General features: G+C 42.0%; 1 protein-coding gene and 1 non-coding gene across 2 annotated transcripts in view; one reads left to right on the forward strand and one right to left on the reverse strand.

Moving 5' to 3' along the window:
* The window catches only part of itga8 (integrin, alpha 8), a 208356-nt gene that overhangs the window by 33357 nt on the left and 153861 nt on the right, over positions 1–21138 (reverse strand). Inside the window, exons 24-25 of the mRNA XM_048607871.1 lie at positions 17480–17638; positions 4576–4701 (exon numbers count right to left, since the gene is read on the reverse strand). Coding sequence (XP_048463828.1) covers positions 4576–4701; positions 17480–17638 — 285 coding nt within the window. The remainder of the gene's footprint in view (positions 1–4575; positions 4702–17479; positions 17639–21138) is intronic.
* LOC125487369 lies at positions 10487–10589 on the forward strand. Its single transcript, XR_007265849.1, has one exon. It is a non-coding gene; the product is annotated as a U6 spliceosomal RNA (small nuclear RNA).

The raw sequence follows: 21138 nt of genomic DNA on the forward strand, positions 1-21138 counted from the left end.
GTAAAAACGACCCCAAATTTCCAGTTGCTTGCCACTTCACCACATTCCCTGGCCAACGTTTCTGTCTCGGGCTTGCTCAGCACAAGCTGAAAGAACAGCACCTCTTCTTCCAATTGGGGACCCAGCAGCCTTCAGATCTCAATATTGAGTTCAATAGTTTTAGAACTGGAACACCTCCTCCTATGTCCTTTACCCACTCACATACCCCAGGCCCTGTCATGACAATGGGCTGCTTTCAGCACAGCTAACCTGTTTCCACCTATTTACGGGCCCCATTTTCAGCTTTTCTTTCTCCCTGGCTTACTATCAACCATCCCTTTGTCCACCTAATTGTAGTTTCCTCTCTCTCAGGAATCTATCTCCAGCCGTATGCTCACTCCTCTCCACCAGCACCCCCACCCTCCTCCCCCACACCCCCACCACCTCATCTGCAACATAAATACCGCTTTTTCTTCGTTACTGTTAGTCCTGAAGAAGAGTCACTGGACTCTAAATGTTGACTCTGCTTTCTCTCCACTGATGCTGCCAGATCTGCTGGGTTGCTCCAGCAGTTTTTGTTTTTGTAGCAGATTTGCTTATGAAATAGTACTTCAAAAGTCATTTGTGTGCCGTGTACTGGAAAAGTTTAAAGATGGTAAAGTAATGTTGTTAGATGCATGCTACCACCATTCGCAAATCAATAAGTTACAGCAGACTATGACAAGCATCATGACAGTTTTCTATTCAAACGAATATAAAAGGTTTCAGTTTACTGCCTCAAATAATCCCTATGTATTCATCCCACCACATCCTATGATTGTCTTTGAACAAAAGTATAAACATTGGCAACTGAAGTTATTTTTCTAACATCTAAGGCATGTTTTTCAATTTACAGCTATTTCTATGTTTGGGCTTCTGATGTGTTCCTGAAAAATGGTATGTTAAATGAAAATGTGCTTAATGAAAATAATTTTCCTCCAAGAAAACTTATAGGGCAGTATTTCCCAAATGGTAGGGCTTCGGACTTGGGACTCAAAGGGATAACAATAAAGTTCTATTAAATAAATATACGAAAAATTATAACCTACAAGCTAAATGCTGTTGCTGCATATTTTACCAGTGGTTTAAATGGGACTAATTGACATTTTAAAAGGGAAATTTCGAAAGATATTAAGAGTCAATTATATTGAACACAAACATAAGGCCTCTAAAAACCAACATCAGTTCTCAGATGTTAACCTTTTAAAGTCTATAGAATAATTGCTACGCTTCAATTACTTAGCTTTATAAAAAGCTATTACATCATGCACATTTATTTAGAGTCAATATTAATATGTTAAAGATCACTTTAAAGAAGTTATATATATATATGTCTTATGGCATGTTCTGCAATGAACAGAGGACATTTTGCTCTTGAAAGGTTATCAAGGAAGCTAATTTCCAGAAATAACTAAATTATTCATTGAAAATCCATCAGGCTGATTACATTTTTCTTGCTTACCATCCTTTACAAACAAATTACAGAAAGGCAAGGTCAGACAAAAGTAAGGCAAGGTCACATCAGGAAAAGCAGCTTTGCAGTGCTGTCATGACCATGATATCGTGAATAGCTCAATGTTCTCAAGCAATTCTCCAAATCATTAGAATTGGTAAAATGTACCTTCAACTATAAAAACACACCAAAAGGCAGTCCGAATATTCCTATGTGCCTGTTTTATTTTCAGATCAAGCACAGAGCCTTACTTAAAGACATCAATTTCTGAAGACAGATTATTTTATCAATGTTTGAATATGACTGCATTTTTTGGCAGCATTGTCCCACTATTTGCAGGATTGTTGCAAAACAAGTTTCAGGATTGTTGAGGGTGGGGGGACTAAAATCAGGGGGCTTCAGGGGAGGAGGGGCCAAAAAAAAGTGGGTGGCACGGTGGCTTAGTGGTTAGCACCGCTGCCTCACAGCACCAGGGACCCGGGTTTGATTCCACCCTCGGGCAACTCTCTGTGTGGAGTTTGTACATTCTCCCTGTGTCTGCATGGGTTTCTCTGGGTGCTCCGGTTTCCTCCCACAGTCCAAAGATGTGCAGGCTAGGTGGATTGGCCATGCTAAATTGCCCGTAGTGTTGAGGGATGTGTAGGTTAGGTGGGTTATGGGGGAAGGATCTGGGATGCTCCGAGAGTCGGTGTGGATTTGTTGGGCTGAAGGGCCTGTTTCCACACTGTAGGGATTCTATGATGATTTACATTCAAACTGCCTTCAGAAAATTCTGTAGGACATATAATTTACAGCATGTTTGAACATTTTCTCTTTTTCCTTCTATTTCCGACCTCCTAATGTAAAGGTCCATACTAGTGAGAACAGAACAGGATTATATATAGTTAACTGCAAACTCCAGTTTGGATCAGCAGATGGGGCAGATCTGTCCATTTCCTGTAGGTAGGAGCTATCTGCTATCCTAGTTCAGATTTAAAAAAAACATATAAAAACATTTTGGATTTGTTTTGTACAGCTTATAATTAATTTTTTCTGGCCGTTTGTTTTATCTTAGCCTTTACTCAAGGAATTTTCTTATCTGTGGGTGTTAACAACATCATTTTTGGGAGAAGATATGTGAATTTCAAGATGTATACTTTTGACCTGTTGCATATGAAGATTTAAAAATTGAAGAGAATTAGCGGTGAGAATTAGCTGATGATGAAAGCAAGAAATTCCCCATTTTCTTGAGGGTTAAGTTGGCTCCATTATTGACAGTTGGGCTGACTTGCTAATTCAGTGCTGGAGTCTGTAGTATTCTTGAGCAGTATTGGTAATTATTTGGCTATGCTAGTTCACAAAGGGAATCCAGAGAAATGGGTTTGTCACTGAGCGTTAGGATTCTTTACAATCAGCTCCACATAATAGCAGCATAATGGAGATAGAGTGACTTCCTCATTAAAGCAGAAAGGCTGGCTGAATGAAGCTAATCAGAGCACTGTGTTAGAAGACTCTTTAAATTTTAGCTATTTGAATTTCGACAGTACTCTTGCACATACCTAGGAACCCTTGGCCTAGAAACTAAATTATGTGGCTGGCAGGATGATGTGCTCAATACGTGACTTTACTGCACCTCCTGCCACCTTGACGATGACATAAAAAGACAAATCCAGTGCTTACTCCTGAAACTTACAGTAGGCCCTTTACCTATTTAAGATCTACTTTGCAAAATCGAGTTGCCCTAAATGTAACCAGCCTGGTTGGCACTGAGTTCATGAAAGCACGACCTTCATGCAGCAAAACCAGGAAGGCACGGTTGAAAATCAGGACTAATAAGCTAAGTATTTAAAAATAAAATTTGAATGTGGAACAAGGGATGCAAGACTGCCTCTCTTTCTCCTGAAACCGAAATACTCTTTTTCAGCTAACTGCAAGGGAACCAGCTAGTGTCTGAAACTTGCTGGTTTCATGTAAATAAAGTCTGAGGCCCAACATCAGGCTTTTCTTGGCCTTCTGTGTTCAATTGTAATGTTCGTTCTCTGCCTTCAGTTCACACTGGCAGACTGACGCATCTGTTTATACGCCCTTATGTCTTGATTCAGCTGTTCCCTGATAAAGCTTTTTGCACATTTTGAAGTGGGGTGTTTCCCTACTGAGAAAGACTGTGCTCTGCACATTGGGCAAACAGAAACCTGGATATCTTCATAATTTGGTGTGAAAAACCTCTGATGCTTGATGAAGGGATTGCGCAAAAGTCAGACATTCAACTGTAGGAAAGGCAATACGCATTTAAAAGAAAAAGGGAAGCATAAATATAAGTCAAACATAAGCTTCATGAGTTTCAGGAAGTTAACAGTTCATCAAGTGAATTAAATATTTGGTTAAAAGTTAGATGGATTTAACAGTGTTTTGTCAGATGTTAGCATTCCACTACAGTTTATTTATTTTACTTTGCATACTATCGCTGTGCTGGGTTCTAAAGATTATTTGTCCTAAGTTGAATATTATAGGAGTCATTTATTGTTAAGTTAAACAAAACAGTGTCAATAGAACAACTGAGGGGAAGGGCTTCTTGTTCTAGCACCAGGATGTATTGGATTGATCAGATACCAGTAACGATGTCTGACTGATTTTCATACTTCTGAAAATTGTTTCAGAGTATATAGTGGATCTGTACTGAATACTGACAAGACTGTTGCAACTTGCTACAGTTATCCCCACTGGATCTATTATGCATTTCCATTTGAAGCCCTGGCAGATTCTGGAGTGGTGATGGGGGAGAAGATTGTGGACAGTGCGGAATGTCAGGGGCCATGATAAGTACTCTAATATTCCAGAAACAAGAAAATTAGCAGGGACAAAGGAGGAACTGAGACGGCCAAAGATTGCGTCACTCTGAAGGTGCACTACAATTTTGTCATAGTAAAAACTGGCTGTAATCTTTTGAACACAGAGCTATACACAAACAAATCAAAAGCACCTCTGTTAGACAGGGAGGTTATTGTAACCCTGATACTGATTTATTCCATGTCTTTCGGAGGGCACAGCAGTTATAATAGAAACACATTTTCTTAAATGATTAAGAAAGAAAAGAATTTTCCCCATCAGCACAGCCCTTTCCTTACCAGTATTATTGCATAATCATATTTTAGGGGCTGTGGTAACCTCACTTCTCGTCTTGCGATATGATGTGTGGTCGTGGTGGGGTTCCGCAAGCTGATATGCTCTCCAAGACTTGACCGGTCAACAATCTACAACCAGAAAAATTATACACCATGAGACGAGCCTGACTGTTGGACATTGAGACCATGAAATCATGAAATTTGACCTACGTCATGTGCTCTGTTTTTAGCTTTAACGGCACATTGTTCCTGTAAATTGAATCAGTCTATTGAAACTGTCACACCAGTTGATTGTGTCTAGCAGCATGAATGCACAGCAGCTTAGAGCCCACCTTAGTGCTATCCTTCACTCTCTTTAATAAGTTAGTGTATTACACTAAATAACCCTCTACATTTCTCTTGAAAAAAATGTTTCCACATATTTTCATAATAACACAGAATTTACAGACAAAGTTAGTGTTTGCTATTATTTATGAGTAAATGGTACATAGATTGTTGGATGTGTAGATTAATGCAAATAGCTAGACGTTGCTAACCTGGTTGTGCTTCGTTACCATTTACTTTGTGAAAATTACATCTCCTCAGCACCCCCATTTACTTTTTTTCCTTAGGAACTTGCTCTATATCCTTATGACTTCCTAGTTAAGCTTGCCACAGAAAGTTTAAGCCTCATCATTGCAAGCACAAATAACCTTCGAATAACATGGCAAATATTAGTAACTGCTAATTGATGGGACTGGCACAGAAAATCAAAAATGTCAAATTTAACATAGCCTTCTTTTAATTTTTTCTTTCTGGCATTTCATTTTAAAGCATCTTTTATTTCTCTTTTTGTTCCTGATTTGACACTGAACGAACCCGCTTTAATTCACTCTCCTTCTCAGTCATACAACTTGGTTACTTTCCAATCCTTAAGTCTCTTTGGTTCACATGAAAACCTGTTGCTCACTTTGTTCTCGGTTTCCAATTGCCCTGTTTCCCTTGGTGCACATTTATTAGTTTCCTCTTCCAGCAAATTTTTGTTAGCAAAGCTGCCTTAAGCAGAGGCTTGCAGAGACACATCGAAGATCAGATACCATAAAATGATGTGCTGTAGCAAATTCTGGTCCATTGATATATGCTTCTGTTAGGGTCACTTTCAATTTACCCATGATTCTCACAACAACAATCAGTGCCTCATTTGGTTCTAAGTCAAGCCTTTATCATTGATAATGGTAAGAACATTTTAATGTGGTCTCAACAGTTTAGACCTGTCTGAAAATATATTAATTTCAGCAAGATTTTGGCTTCCAGCTCCATTCTCTACAATGTGTCCATTTAAAATAAAAACCTCATTAAAGTGGAACAAAAACAGAAATTGCTAGAAAATTTCAGCAGGTCTACCAGCATCTGTTGAGAGAAATCAGAGTTAATGTTTAAGGTCCAGTGACACTTCTTCAGTGACCATATGAAGAAGGGTCATCGGACCTGAAACATTAACTCTGATTTCTCTTTTGCTGAGCTTTTCCAGCGAGTTCTGTTTTTGTTTCAGATGCCCAGCATCCACAGGTCTTTCACCTTTTTTTTCATACAAAGTGGGTCATTGAAGTCATTACTGAGATCCCTTATGGCTACGCATTAAAATTTATTGTTATTGCTTATTGAAACTCCTGTTGTCTATTGTACACTACAATTCACTTGATCACATCCACCAATTCAAGTGTGCTTAGAAAGAGTTTGTAGAGACGTCAAACAGCCCCGCCTTGATATAATCTCATCTTTGTGACTTGCTCACCAGCCTAATGGCTGAAGAAGGCTATAGCTACTAAATGCCTATGAAATGTTCTTTACAGTCACATCAAAAAATATTGTGTGCAAAGGAATCAGAAAGTGAAAAACACCACTTTTTCAAGCTCCATTTGCCTACCTCAGTTTCTGACTGGAAACACTGCATTGTAGAATTTTCCTTTCCTCAACTTGTAGGATTGTCTGTGATACTAGCAAAATTTCTACGTATGTTCAACAATTTGGAAAAGAAATCTCCACACATGGATATGGATCAGTCTTGCCCTTACTGCTAAGGGCTGTCTTGTTAGGCAAGGCAGATGGATATCCGTATGTATTTTACCAAATAGATTCAGGGTAAAGGTGTTCATGTTCCTCTCCCAAAGGAAAAATGTAATTTATAAAAAAAAACTGTAATACTTGGAAAGACATGTACTAGAGCTTCATTTTGAGTTTTACAAGATAAGTCGGAAAAGTGTACGGTTTTATTGGTTTTCCTTCTGGCTTGCTTTCCCTATCATTCAAAAGATATTCACCATCTGTATTCCACTTCAACTCCTGAGGCTATCAAGACCATAAACAACCAGTTGATCCCTGTTAACATGGGGAATAGCTTTGAGTTTCAGGAAATGGTCAAAATGAGAAATTCTTTCTATTGTTTCTAGCTCTTAAGATTGTTAAGCAATATTGCTTAAATTTCCTTATTTGTTTAAATTGGGTAGGCTTACTTGCTACACCCTGAATCCTGTGATTTCAATTAACCTCAATCACAACTGATGAGTTGCACACTTGACTAAAGATCCAGGTGAAGAGGGAGAACGTTTTGCACCAGGGTACAGATGGCATTTTCTCAATGCTGCTTCTATAAATTTTGTGCCCAATGTGATGGGTTATCAGTAAATGTGTACTCTGATCCTAATCACACAGCATAGTTTCAGGCTTACTGTCCTAAGGAAAGGAAAATACCACACTAAATTTATTCTTCACTACGTAAGAATTTTCCCAGTTTTATTGTAAGCTTCCACTGGCTCCAATTTTAGATAGCTCTTCCCATTACAGGATCAGGAAGCCTAGCCTGATAAGATTGGTGCTCCTATGGGTCTCTGGTGATTGTTAGACAGTTAACATTTTTCTTTGATAGAGAGGCATATCTGAAGCTCATTTATTCAGTTCAACATTGCCTTTTCGAGGTTGTAGGGTTTAGCTGATTCAAGATCACTCATCATTCAATCAGAGGTCCTATTTAAATACCCATGACAATTCTCTAATCTCATTTATAACATTCTGTGCCAGAAATTTGCAGTTAATCTTTGAAACTATGGTCTTGCAGTATTCAATCAGTTAAACATTTTCTGGCTAAATGTGCTCTCCTATGTAATGACTAAGTGCCCCAAAGCAGCTTGTATTTACTGATGATGTTGCTGAAATAATTTTAATTGATTGCAAATGTTTCAGATTCTTCAGTGATGACTGAAGTTCTGGAGAGGTTACATTGTTTACACTTTCTTTTAATTGAGGTCTTGGACCAACAAGTCAAAAACAAACCAAGTACGTGCAAAACTCAATGAAAAAAAGATAAATATGGACTGTAAAAATTGAAAGAAATACTGGAAGTGCTCAGCAGGTGAGGCAGCATCTGTAGAGAGAAAACAGAATGCACAGGGGCTAAATTGGACAGCACTAAAAAGATGGGAAAGGCTTGCAATGGATAATGAAGGTCAATATACTGCAGGCAGCTTCTCAACCTTGTGTAGCGTGCTCATTAGAATGATTGATTGCTGCCTGCAGTGACATTTGTTGGCAACATACATCAGGAGATACAAAACATTAAGAAACAAAATTGGAAATTGCTGGAAAAAACTCAGCAGGTCTGGTAGCATCTGTGCAGAGAGAAAGCAGAGTTAACTTTTTGGATCCAGTGATCCTTTCTCAAAACGGATTGTCGCTAGGAAAAGGTGGATGCTCGAGATATATGGTAGAGAAGGGATAGGTTGTGGGGGGATGAAGGAGTAAAAGATAAGTGAGGATAAAAACAGTTGGGCAGATAAAGGAATGCGTTAAGTTCAGCCTTATATCAGAATCAGAATATCCTTTATTGTCACGTGCACTCCATTGTAGAAACACCGTGAAAAGCTTTTACAATGTCTACGTCTTATGGCACCATCTTAGGTACCAGTACCTAGGTTCAAAGCTTGGATACAAAAGAAGAATAAAAAATAGTTACATTATTTTACAGAGTTTAAAAATTTAAGTTAGAAATAAGAGCTCGTTAAAGGATTGACATTACAGTCGGGTAAAAAAATTTCAAATAGACATTACATTGTAGCAGCTCAGTGCATGGCCTCCGCACATGGTCTGACCACCCCCACCAGACCCCAGTGCAACAGCCATCCCTACTCCACTCCAAGCCCCAGTCCACTCCCTATCAGATCTACTGCTCCAAGGTAAGTTCCAGGACTGCCTCTCCTGTGCCGATCTCTGCCCACGACCCACTCGTAAACTTATCAACAACAGACTGATCTCCAATGAACACCCACCATATACATGAAACCGTTTTACTGTTCCAGATGTAGATTGATCTGCTTTGAATTTTCTGCACTGTTATTCTATTTAAAAGCAACATCTCATCCATTTTTGTAGAATCAATTTCCAAAGCAGGTTTACAGGAGTGCTTCAAGTGGACACATTCTCTGTTCTCTCCAGTTGCTCTATGGCAAAATCTCAAAGTCCTTCTTTGAGACTAACGTAGGACGAAACTTAAAGTGTAAAGTTATTTATCCAAAATTTTTGAGCACTGTTTGTGTTTCCTGGCAGCCTGGTGTAACTTTTCAGCTTCTAAGTATAGTGGAAAGTTACAGAACATGAATTAATGGCTGCTAATGGGGATCATTAGTGGCTGATAATAGGTTGTGTGTGGTAGCAGCCCATGTGATAACAGGCCTGGTGTTTGGGGCTTGGGATAAGGACATGGGAGAAGGTGTTCAGGACTTACAATCGTTAAGCTTGATTAAAGATTGGAGCCTTCCAAACTCAATATTGAGTTCAATATTTTAGGGCCCGAGCACCTTCTCCCATGGCCTTACCCCAACTCCCACACACCAGGCCTTATCATATGGGCTGCTATCACAAACAAGCCATTGTCAGTCAATAATAATCCCCATTAGTAGCCATTCACTCTCCCAGGCTGACCTTTACCCATTCCTTTGTCTGCCCAACTATTTCTCTGTCTCTCTCTGGGCTCAATCTCCACCCACTGTTTATTCCTGCCCCTCCCAACTCCTTCTCTAGCATATACACCAACCTTTTCCTAGCTGCTATCAGTTCTGAAGAAGGGTCACTGAACCCGAAATGTTAACTCTGCTTGCTCTCCACAGATGCTGCCGGACCTGCCTAATTGTTGCAGCAATTTCTGTTTTTTGTTAATAATTTCCAGCATCCACACTTTTTTCCCCCAAAATATTAAAATCCTAGCACCACTTAATGTTAGCTCTTGTGGCACAGTGGTAGTATCTCTCCCTCTGGGCCAAACGGCTGGATTCAAGTCTGACCTGTGCTAGAGATGTGTCATTACAGATTGAAGCAGATTGATTAAAAAACATATACTTGCTCAAAGATAGACCGAGCTCTCTTACAGAAGATCTGTATTGTGGGTGCAGCAAGTATTGGCAGATATGCAGAAAGTAAATCTGTCCTGGGAAACATTGAATAATAGCACAACACAGGAGAGAATGAGCCCCATAGTTTCAAGATGCTGCATCAGAGGTCTTGCTGGAGGAGTTCGGAAATAGAAGAGATGCCTTGTATCCACAGGAGGTCAGGAAGGCCCCCAGACACATGCTGAAAAGGCAGATCAATATCAGGAGTCAAGCTCAGAAGTCTAGCATGCTGTGCTAGAAGAAATTCATTGACCACACTGACATGATCTCTCCCTCCTTTTAAATAATAGTCTGACTTTTAATTTTTCTGACCAATGTGCATGACCTGACATTTTCCTACATTAAACTCCAACTGCCAGGCTTTTGCCCACGCACTCAGCTTATCCTTCCTCCATTGCAGATTCCTAATGTCCTCAAAACAACATGCCCTCCCACACATTCTTGTACTGTCAGCAAATTTAGATACATTGCACTCTGTTCTCTTCTCCAACTGATTACTCGACAGTACACATACTAAAATTGGAAAGATACACAGAAGATTGGCATGGCCCCTGTGCAAGGATTCACAGAATCCCTACAGCGTGGAAACAGGCCCTTGGGCCCAACAAGTCCACACCGAACCTCAGAGCATCCCACCCAGACCTATCCCCCTACAACCGACCTAATCTACACCTCCCTGAACCTACGGGCAATCCACCTAGCCTGCACATCTTTGGACTGTGGGAGGAAACCCACGCAGACATGGGGAGAATGTGCAAAATCCACACAGACAGTTGCCCGAGGCTGGAATCGAACCCTGGTCCCTGGTGCTGTGAGGCAGCAGTGCTAACCGCTGTGCCACCGTGCCGCCCCCACATGCAAATTTGTGAAGTGTTCCTTTTTTTTTAGGACCCTCTTGTGGCGTAGTGGTAATGTCTCTATCCCTGGCCCAAGAGACCCAGGTTCAAGTCCCACCTATTCCAGAGGTGTGCAATAACATCTCTTGAACAGGTTAATTAGAAAAATATGTTAAAAACATTGTTTAAATAAAAACAGACCTCAGTTGCGTGAGATAACGCTTCTCAGTTGATAGGAACAGAAGTAAATAATTAAGACCCATCAACTGATCTTTGCCTTGCCTCCCACTTCTCGTCCCATGACTCCTTCTCAACGGTCTATCTGCAGTTGTTGGATCCCCTGAGGAATTAGCCTGGACCAGTGGACTTTTGGACCCAAAAGCCATTAGTTTTGATTGGCCGGCAGATTCTGGAAAGGCTGGTAGACAATGTCGATTCATGGAGAGACTCACCCACACTCACTCATGAGTTCTTAATGAGCTGATTGGCAAGAGTTTTCTCTGCAATGGGGACTGTGTTTTAATTGCCACCTAACATGCTCAACCTTGCACTTTAACAAAAAGATTGAAAGATTTCAGTGCCATATCAAGGATTAGGATCTAGCATTTTGTAATTCACAGTTGTTTGGGCTGTTCTGTGATTAATTTTATTTGTAGTACGTTCTGACAGTATGATTCGCCCCTTAACTGATTATGAATTTACCTTTACAAGTTCCTTGATATTATTATCTGCATGTATAATCTTTATATTCAAAAAACAGAATGTTTCACAAAACATCACATTGTATGTATTGCAAACAAACAGAACCATATTCCATAAATATAAGCAAAAGAAGAGTCATATCAGACTCAAAATGTTATTCCCTGGAGGAATCTTACCAGATGAGTGGCAGAATTGGGCAAGGTGTTTGGGGAGCCCAAGCTGACATTGAGTATCTTGTACCCTTTTCTCAAGCAGCATAGCTTAACTCACTAAGAAGAGGTGAGTTCCCAATTGATGCTCATTATGCTTGTTAAATGCCTTGTCAAGTGACCCTCTGAATGAAGACGCTGGATAAAGCATCTTGCAGTCAGGTAATGCTCATCCAGCAAGAGGCCAGTGAACAGCAGCGAGCAATACTGACCGATACACCCAATCCGACATCAAAGTTCGGATGTACGGCAAAAGAGGTAGCAGAGAATTTAGTCACAGTCACCCACTTAAAGAGCCCTGGCACACAACTGTGGCAGCTGCAGTTGAATCTGTGCTGAAGTTAGAAGACAGAAAACTAACTTTGAATTCCCTCCTCTTATTGAAGCAGCATCAGGTGAGTGCTTGTTTATAAATGTCACTGTTAGCACAATATTCAAAGGCCCTTTACTGAAAACAAAACATGCTGGAAATCACAGCAGGTCAGGCAGCATCTGTGGAGAGACAGCAAGCTCAGGTTTCAAGTCCAAATGACTCTCCATCAGAGCTGAGATGAGGTGTGTGGAGGGGGCAGAATTTATACAATAGTGGGGAGTGGGGAAGGGGGAGGGGGGACGGTGGAGTGCTGGGGGAGAGAGGATGTTGATAATGCTGATTAAGTGATTGGAATGTGAGAATAGCAGAACAATGGCGTATCTAACTGCCAGTCTGGAAAGGACAGATAGTCCCACTGGAATGGAGGGAGGGGACAGAGGACATGGTGACAGAAGACAGTATCTAAAGCTAAAAGAAAGGTAAGGAATGGGAGTGAGTTCACAATTTGAAGGTTTTGAATTCAATATTAAGTTTATAAGGTTGTAAAGTGCCTTGCCTGAAGATGAGATGTTGTTCCTCCAGTTTGCGCTGTGATTCGCTGGAACACTGCAGCAGGCCGAGGACAGACATGTGGGCATGCGAGCCGGATGCTGTGTTAAAATGACCCACAATGGTAAGTTCGGGGTCCTGCTCGTGCACAGACCGGAGGTGTTCCCCAAAGTGGTCACCCAGTCTGCGTTTGGCTTCTCCAATGTAGAGTAGGGCACATTGAGTGCAGCAAATACAATACACAAGATTGGAGGAGGTACAGGTGAAATGCTGCTTTAGCTGGAAAGACTGTTTAGGCCCTTGAATGGTGCAGGGAGGAGGTGAAGAGGCAGGTGTTATGCCTCCTGCGGTTAAATGGGAAGATGCTGTGGGAAGGGGGTGGTGTTGGTGGTTGTAGAATGGACTAGGGTGTCCCGGAGGGAACAATCCCTGCAAAATGCAGACAGGGAAGTGAGGGGAAGATGTGTTTGGTGGTGGTGTTCTGCTGGAGTTGTCTGAAATGGCGGAGAATGATTCTTTGAATACGGAGGCTACTGGGATGAAAAGTGACGACAAGGAGAACCTGATCACAAAAGTGTGAGGTGATTCATTTTAGAATGACAAATTTGAAAGCAGAATACAGGGTTAATGGAAAGATTCTTGGCAGTTTGGAGGAGCAGAGGGATCTTGGGGTTCATGTCCACAGTTGCCTGAAAGCTGCCACCCAGGTGGATAGAGTTGTTAAGAAGGCGTATGGTGTGTTAGCTTTCATTAATAGAGGGATTGAGTTCAAGAGCCGTGAAGTTATGCTCCAACTATACAAAAGCCTGGTTCGGCCACATCTGGAGTATTGTGTCCAGTTCTGGTCGCCTCATTATAGGAAAGATGTGGAAGCATTGGGAAAGGTGCGGAGGAGATTTACCAGGATGTTGCCTGGAATCGAGGGAAGGTCTTGCGAGGAAAGGTTGGGAGAGCTAGGGCTTTTCTTTTTAGAACGACGAAGGATGAGAGGTGACTTGATAGAGGTGTACAAGATGATCAGAGGTATAGATAGAGTGGACAGCAGGAGACTTTTTCCTAGGGTGGAGGTAGCTATTACGAGGGGGCATAGTTTTAATTTGTGTGGAGGTAGATACAGGGGAGATGTCAGAGGTAGGTTCTTTACTCAGAGAGTGGTAGGGGCGTGGAATGCATTGCCGGAGAGGGCAGTGGAGTCGGCCTCATTAGGGGCATTTAAGTGGCTATTAGATAGGCATATGGATGATAGTACAAGGTAGGGGTGGAGGTTAGATAGACCTTAGGATTAGGGTAAAAGTTTGGCACAACATCGTGGGCTGAAGGGCCTGTACTGTGCTGTACTGTTCTATGTTCTGTGTTCTATGTTCTATGCTGTTGTGAGTGATGGGAGGGGGCAAGGGTGGAAGCACGGGTGATAGGTTGAGGGCCTTGTCAACCACAGTGGGTGGGAAACCACGACCATGGAAGAAGGAAGCCACGCCAGCAGTGCTGTTTTAGAAGGTGGCATCATCCGACCAAATGCGATGTAGGATAAGGAACTGGGAGAATGGATTGAGTCCTTGTAGGACATGGGGTGTGACAAACTGTACTGAAGGTAGCTATGGGAGTCAGTGGCTTTGTAGTGGATGGCAGTGGACAGTTTATTCCCTGAAATGGAGACAGAGACGTCAAGGAAAGGAGGGGAAGTGTTGGAGATGGACCATGAGGAAGTTAAAGAGAGGTGGAAATCGGAGGCAAAATTAACAAATTTTTCCAAGGTCCTAGCGGGACCATGAAGCAGCACTGAAACAGTTGTTGATGTACTGAGAAAGGAGTTGTGGAGGGGGCCAGTGTAGCACCGGAACAAGGATTGTTCCACATACCCCATAAAGAGGCAGGCATAACTGGGACCAATGCAGGTGCCCATAGTCACTCCTCTGACTTGGCAGAAGTGAGATGAGTTAAAGGACCATTCTGTTCTTTCTAATCTGGAAGTTAGACACACCATTGTTCTGCCATTCCCACATTCTGATCACGTAATCTGCACATCAATACCCTTTCTCCCCCCACACTCCACACCTCCCCCATCCAAACGCCCCACTAATGCATAAATGCTGCCCCCTCCACACCTCACGTCAGCTTTGATGAAGAGTCACCCAGATTTGAGACATTAGCCTGCCCTCTCTCCACAGATGCTACCTGACCTGCTGTGATTTCCAGCATTTTTTGTTTTCAGTAAAGATTCCAGCATCTGCAGTAACTGGTTCTGATATTCAAAGACCCTTACCAGGGAGAAAGGGACATTTAAAAATATTTGATTCAAGTTTGTAGAATTTAGCAGGAAGGTTTGTTTCAAAGCTAAAGAGCCTAAGATTCAAGCACTGGCCATCATCTCCCAGTGTTACCCAGAGTGTTGTGCAGACCAGTCTGTGCAACTGTCTATCATGGCTCACCCTCCTCAGCATCAGAGCAGATACAAGAGGATGGGGCTGTCTTTATCCATCCTCCTGTGCTAGGGCCAGGTTGTAGAAGGTACAGCAGATAGTGTCCAGGAGTGAGACACCAGCAGGTTCATATTGCAGAGTGCCACCTGATCTGTCCGAACATCTAAAGCACATTCTGAGGAGACGGCTAGTCTGCTCAATGATGTGTAGCTGTCATTATACCTCCTCAGGCTTAGTGAGTGGATCCCTTGTGGGGTCATTAGCCACAGCCTGAAGCCTGCCATCCATTGGTTCCTGGCTGGTGAACAGTCTTGGTACCTGGCAGTGTCTAACTGTGTATCCATTGTCATTCCTCCTCGGATAATGTCCACACACCTGGATTCTTCTTAGTTTTGAATCACACACAACCTGGATATTGATGGAGTGATCTCTGTCCCTCTTTCCAAATGCCTCTGGTTGTCCAGGAGGAGTTTACATTGCAACCTGGGTACAATAAATGACCCCTTGGACCTTTGGAAATTCATCCATAGCTATAAAGCCTCTGGCTCTTTTCTATTTGACTGCCATTATCAAAGAATCCCTACAGTGTGGAAACAGGCCCTTCGGCCCAACAAGTCCACACTGAACCTCAGAGCATCCCACCCAGACCCATCCCCCTATAACACACCTAATCTACACCTCCCTGAACACTACGGGCAATTTAGCATGGCCAATCCACCTAGCCTGCACATCTTTGGACTATCCCATGTGAAAGAGATGGGCATATCTGAGCATGGCAGCTAGGCAATGATGGGCAGCAGGCTGCGTAATTCCAGTAAGTCTCCATGTGATGCCTGGAATGTCACAGATTCAAAGACATTCAATGCCACAGTTACTTTTAATACCACAGGCATAGGGCAGCCTCCCACATAAATGGAGATTGTGTTCTGAGAAAGCATGTTACAAAGGCACATCACTGTCCTTTGAAGGATGAGTCTTTGGAGGCACTGTTGTTCTGACATTTGCAGATAGAACATCCTCATCCTGTAGACACAGTAGGCAGGCTGGTGCCTTGCCTCTGCCTACTTCTGCTTGCCTGAATCTGCTGTCTGTCCTTTGCAGCATGTTTCTGATGGGCAGAAAGTCCATTGTATCAGACCTCATGGCACACCTGCCCTTGGCCAACTCCCCTTCTCTGTTTACTCTTCCATCCCCACTGGGGGAGGCTCTCCACAACAGAGTGGACAAATCCCCCAGGACACCGACATGTACAAAACATCTGCTGTACGTGTTAATTTGAGCACTTCCTTTTTGCCCCCATTCCTGAGAAAGGGGTCCAAGCAGGTTGAAATCCAATGAAAAAACAGAATGAGCACCATCAGAAAAGTTTCCCGGCTTCTGCAGCAATTTCTTCCAGCAGCCATTGTTCCAGCTGCAGCCTTCACGTCTGCTTTAGCAACATGTCTTGACAATATAATGCTCTGAACTTGTTTCCAGTGTATTCGCTGCGTTTGGCAGAGCACAATCTTAATCCAGAGTATTAGTTTGTTAACATGCTGAATTGGTCTTATTATTGAATTACTGGGGACCAGTTAGACATCAGGTTGGTGACCAAATATCATCATGTCAGATTTTGTATATGTCGGATGGCTGTGGTCCTGATTTCTAAACAGAAAATTCCACCTCACGTCATGTTAAGAAATACAGTCTCTGCAATTAAGCAGGTGAATATCTGAACATCATTCCTATTTTCTAGCATCGTTTACGTATTAAGGTCAAAAATAAATTATGTTTTAACTCAGGGGAACACCAACAGTCTAATTGGAATGCACACAGTCACTATCTTTATTAATCAGTCAGGCTACATAATTAGACAGGAAAATCAGGCAATTAGTAAATTTGTATGTTGTCACTTTGAAAACTAAAAGATAAATTAATCACAGCAATGACAACGACATAAATGAAGTGGGGCAGAAAGCCACCAGATGCCGTTGGTCTTTTATCATGACCCTGTTTGAAGTACATTTTCACCACTGAGCCACTATATTATTACTACATTCCAGCATGTTATATGATAAGTATGCATAATGTATTCTGAACAGTGTCTAATCAGTTTAATGTGATTTATATCCTGTTGAAGTTGCTTAAGTATAAACCTGCTGAATTGTGTTTACAATTGGCCAGACAATCTAAGATTTGAGTTCACTATGGCCTGCACACTGTGTTCTCCCACTGTTACAGATGGAAAATCAATTCTACTTAAACTCTTGACACAAGCATATGCTTATTGATTTATAAAAAGCTTATCAATCTGCTGAATTTGTTACAGTTGCCATGTTTTCAATATATCTTTTCTTATTCAATTGACCTATTCACTTGAGAAGACAGAGAGCACTTGATTTCAACTCATTTTTTTTTCAACAGACCTGAGTGAATTATTTTTCAATAGTCGTTTATAGAAGAGTAAAGTGATACCTACCTCTAACTGTAGTGGATTAATTGTAGCATTTGTGTAGCAGTGTAAAGGCCCATTTGTCTTTATCTGCAAAATGTATAGTAGATATTCATCTCGGTAGTGACTAGGCCAGCCCACTTCCATGACTCCAGACCTGATTGCACTTGGTCCACTGTTGTGTAGCTGAACAAATATTTTCAAAATAGACAATATTACAAGCTTTCCTCTTATGAACTGTTAGCAGGATGTCAATAGCATACATTACAAACAGTCAATGTAAAAGAACAGTGAAATATTATAAACGTGCAATATCATAAAAGTGTAATATCATAAGTTAATATAGACAAGACGAAATCCAACATGTGACAGAAAGCTCAAATATACTATTAATCCATGAGATGACATAAGTTGATTGTCAGTCACTAAACACCACTTACATTTTTCACTGATGCTTGAACAAAAGTTAATGTGACAGACACCAAGCCCGTTCATAATAAATTTTCAAAATGTATTTATTTCTTTAATTGCTTTCTGTACCACACGTCAGCTTCAACTGAGTAGGTGAACTGCACTTGCACCTCTGCCTATGCCACTGTATATTAAATCATCAGGAGATGCAACAAACAGAGTGGAATGACTATCTTTCCAATTTAGCAAATTTAGGAGTTTCTCCTTAAACATTCTCCCTGGTACAGTACTGGTAGTCACTGCGATATCTAATTATTTAATCGCATAAAACATTTTTCCTTTTTCATTTGCAGGATGTAGGCCAGCATTTGTTGTCCATCCCTAACTGATCTTGAAAAGATGGTGGTGAGCTGCCTTCTTGAGCAGCTGCAGGCAATATACTGTCAGTACATAGACAATGCTGTTAGAGAGGGATTTCCAGGATTTTGACCCAGTGACAGTGAGGGAATGGCAATTAATTCCAAGTCAGGATGCTAAGTGGCTTGGGGCAGAACTTGCAGGTGGTGGTGTTCCCATATATCTACTTCCCTTGTCTTTCTAGATTGTTTAAGTCAAGGGTTTGGAAGTTACTATTTAAGAAGGCTTTGTGAGTTGTTGCAGTTCAACTTGTAGATGATACACACTGCCTCAAATACACGTTGTTGGTGGAAGGAATGGATGCTTGTGGTTGTGATGCCAATCAAATATTCTACTTTTCCTGGATGTTGACAAGCTTCTTGGCTGTTTTGGTGATACCCACCCAGGCAAGTGGAGAGTATTTCATTACACTCCTGACTTGTACCTTGCAGATGGTGGACAGACATTGAGCAGTAGGAAGGTGAGGTAGGCACTGTAGAATTCCATACTGCTGACCTGCTCTTACAGCCACAGTGTTTATATGATTGGTCCAGTTCAGTTTCTGGCCAAAAGTAAACCCCAGGATATTGATATTGGGGAATTGAAGGGGTGGATTCTACCTTATTGGAGCAACTTTCCTGCTCCTCTGATGCTGCCTGGCCTGCTGTGTTCCTCCAGCTCCACACTGTGTTATCTCTGACTCCAGCATCTGCAGTTCTTGCTGTCTCCGAGCGATTTGTAGCCCCACTGCGAAGCCTCTTCGAAGGATGCTCATCTTGAAGAAGCTGTCCTCCTCCCTCCAGAAAGACTTCAGTGGATCTCTCTCCCACTGCAACCCTCTGGTAATCTCCTCTGCCCTGAAACTCTTCAACCACATACTTAAACAAACCCGGTACGACAGCCACATCTCCTTTCTCATTACTGCCTAAGCAGCTGGATCATCCCCAATGGATTCCAAACAACATTCAGGTCATCGCAATTTGGTCCCAACTTTGACACCTCTATCTACTGTACATCCAGAGCCTCCAAAAACGATTTTCGCTGTGGATTCTCAAGAACATGCTCTCGGCATCTTCTGGCACTAAAATCAACCTTACCCCAGCTCAGAGCCTCTCTCTCCCAGATTTTCTGAAGAAGGGTCCCAGCCCGAAACGTCAACTTTCCTGCTCCCCTGATGCTGCCTGGCCTGCTGTATTCCTCCAGCTCCACACTGTGTTATCTCTGACTCCCAACATCAGCAGTTCTTACTGTCATCCAGTAATTTAAGCCATTTTTTGCTAACATGTAGAGTGACCCATTGTTTGAAAGCTGGCAACTATGATGTTAGGAACCTCAGGAGACTGAGATGAATTGTACACTTGGCATTTCTGGCTGAAGGTGCTTGAAAATGCTACAACCTTGACTTTTGCACTGCTGTTCTGGGCTTCTCCATCATTCAGGATGGGGATACTTGTGAAGCCTCCTCCTCCAATGCTCTACTTTACTGTCCACCTCCATTCACAACTGGACCTCACTTGTAGCTAGTTGCTATTATGCTGCAAACTACATCTTGTTTAAGTCAAGATCCTTTTCTCATTAGACTACCAAGTGGTTTTTCTCTGTCACACCAGAACAAACAAGTCCAATAGATCCCTTCCAGTAAAGAAGATACTGGTGACAAATCTACCAGTTGGAGCTACACCACAATTAGCTGTGGCAGGATCTACCATACAACAATTCTCATTTAAAATTAACACCTTACTTCACAATTTTTAAAAAGGCACAAAGACACAATGGTAGTAATGTTTTTCTTCATGCACCCTTGATATTCTCAACGCAGAAACAGGCCCAAAAAAGTCGCAAAACAAGCTTACAGATGTGAAATTTTCTGATATACAACCACCCTTAGAAAGATTTTTGCTATCTTCAAGTAATGAAAACTCGACTAACCAGATGGCAAAAACACAATTTCCTCCCATCCATCTTATGAGCATAGAACCCCTTACCATCTTTGGAAAGCAAATCAAACAATATTTTACAAGGAATAGTGGCTCAGATTTTCCAAACATTCATTGTTTCTGCAGCGCAGATGGAAATTGAGCATGGGGACCCTGCAGAATCCGGTTGTAGAAACTCCAAGGGAATTGCTCTGGAAAGTGAAGATTCCAATGGGCAATTTCCTTGGGCATGGGATCTTCCAAGATTATCCGTTTAAATTGGAAATTTGAGGGTTTAGTTGTAGTTAAATAAATAGTTACTCGGGAAAAGTTAGACTATTAAATATCTAGTCTAATGCCAGAGTAACTATCTAACTTGAAACATACCATACATACCCTCAAGTACATATGTCCCAGACCTGTCACAACACCAACCTCATTCCTGGGACCTGACACATTTCACCACTGGACCTGACACAATCCCTCTACCCCTTGGAGCAGACACCGTCTCCTCTGCCTCTGGATCTAATAGTCCCCTCTAAGGTAGGAATTGACATACCTTTCCCTCCATGGGCCTTGACCCCCTCACCTTCTGCCAGATCTAACCTCTCTGGCCCCACCTACATTTCTGCTACCAGACCTGACACTCGGCCATGCTCCTGGCAAATGGTACCCTCTCCCCTGTCACCAGACCTGACACAATTCACCCCACCCTTGGACCCGAAACCTGCTCCCCGAGAGGATGCCATCCCCTTCTCCCTATCGCCCCTGGATTTGAGCCTCACTCTCTCCAGCTAACCTCCTCCAACTACAACCACCCCCTCTGTCAATCCTGCACCATAAGGGACCTGTCAGATTTAAAGAGATAACAAGGTGTAGAGCTGGACGAACACAGCAGGCCAAGCAGCATCAGAGGAGCAGGAAGGCTGACGTTTCGGGCCTAGACCCTTCTTCATTTCCGAA

The sequence above is a fragment of the Rhincodon typus genome, chromosome 2, assembly GCF_021869965.1.
Source record: "Rhincodon typus isolate 14 chromosome 2, sRhiTyp1.1, whole genome shotgun sequence".
NCBI classification, from domain to species: Eukaryota; Metazoa; Chordata; class Chondrichthyes; order Orectolobiformes; family Rhincodontidae; genus Rhincodon; species Rhincodon typus.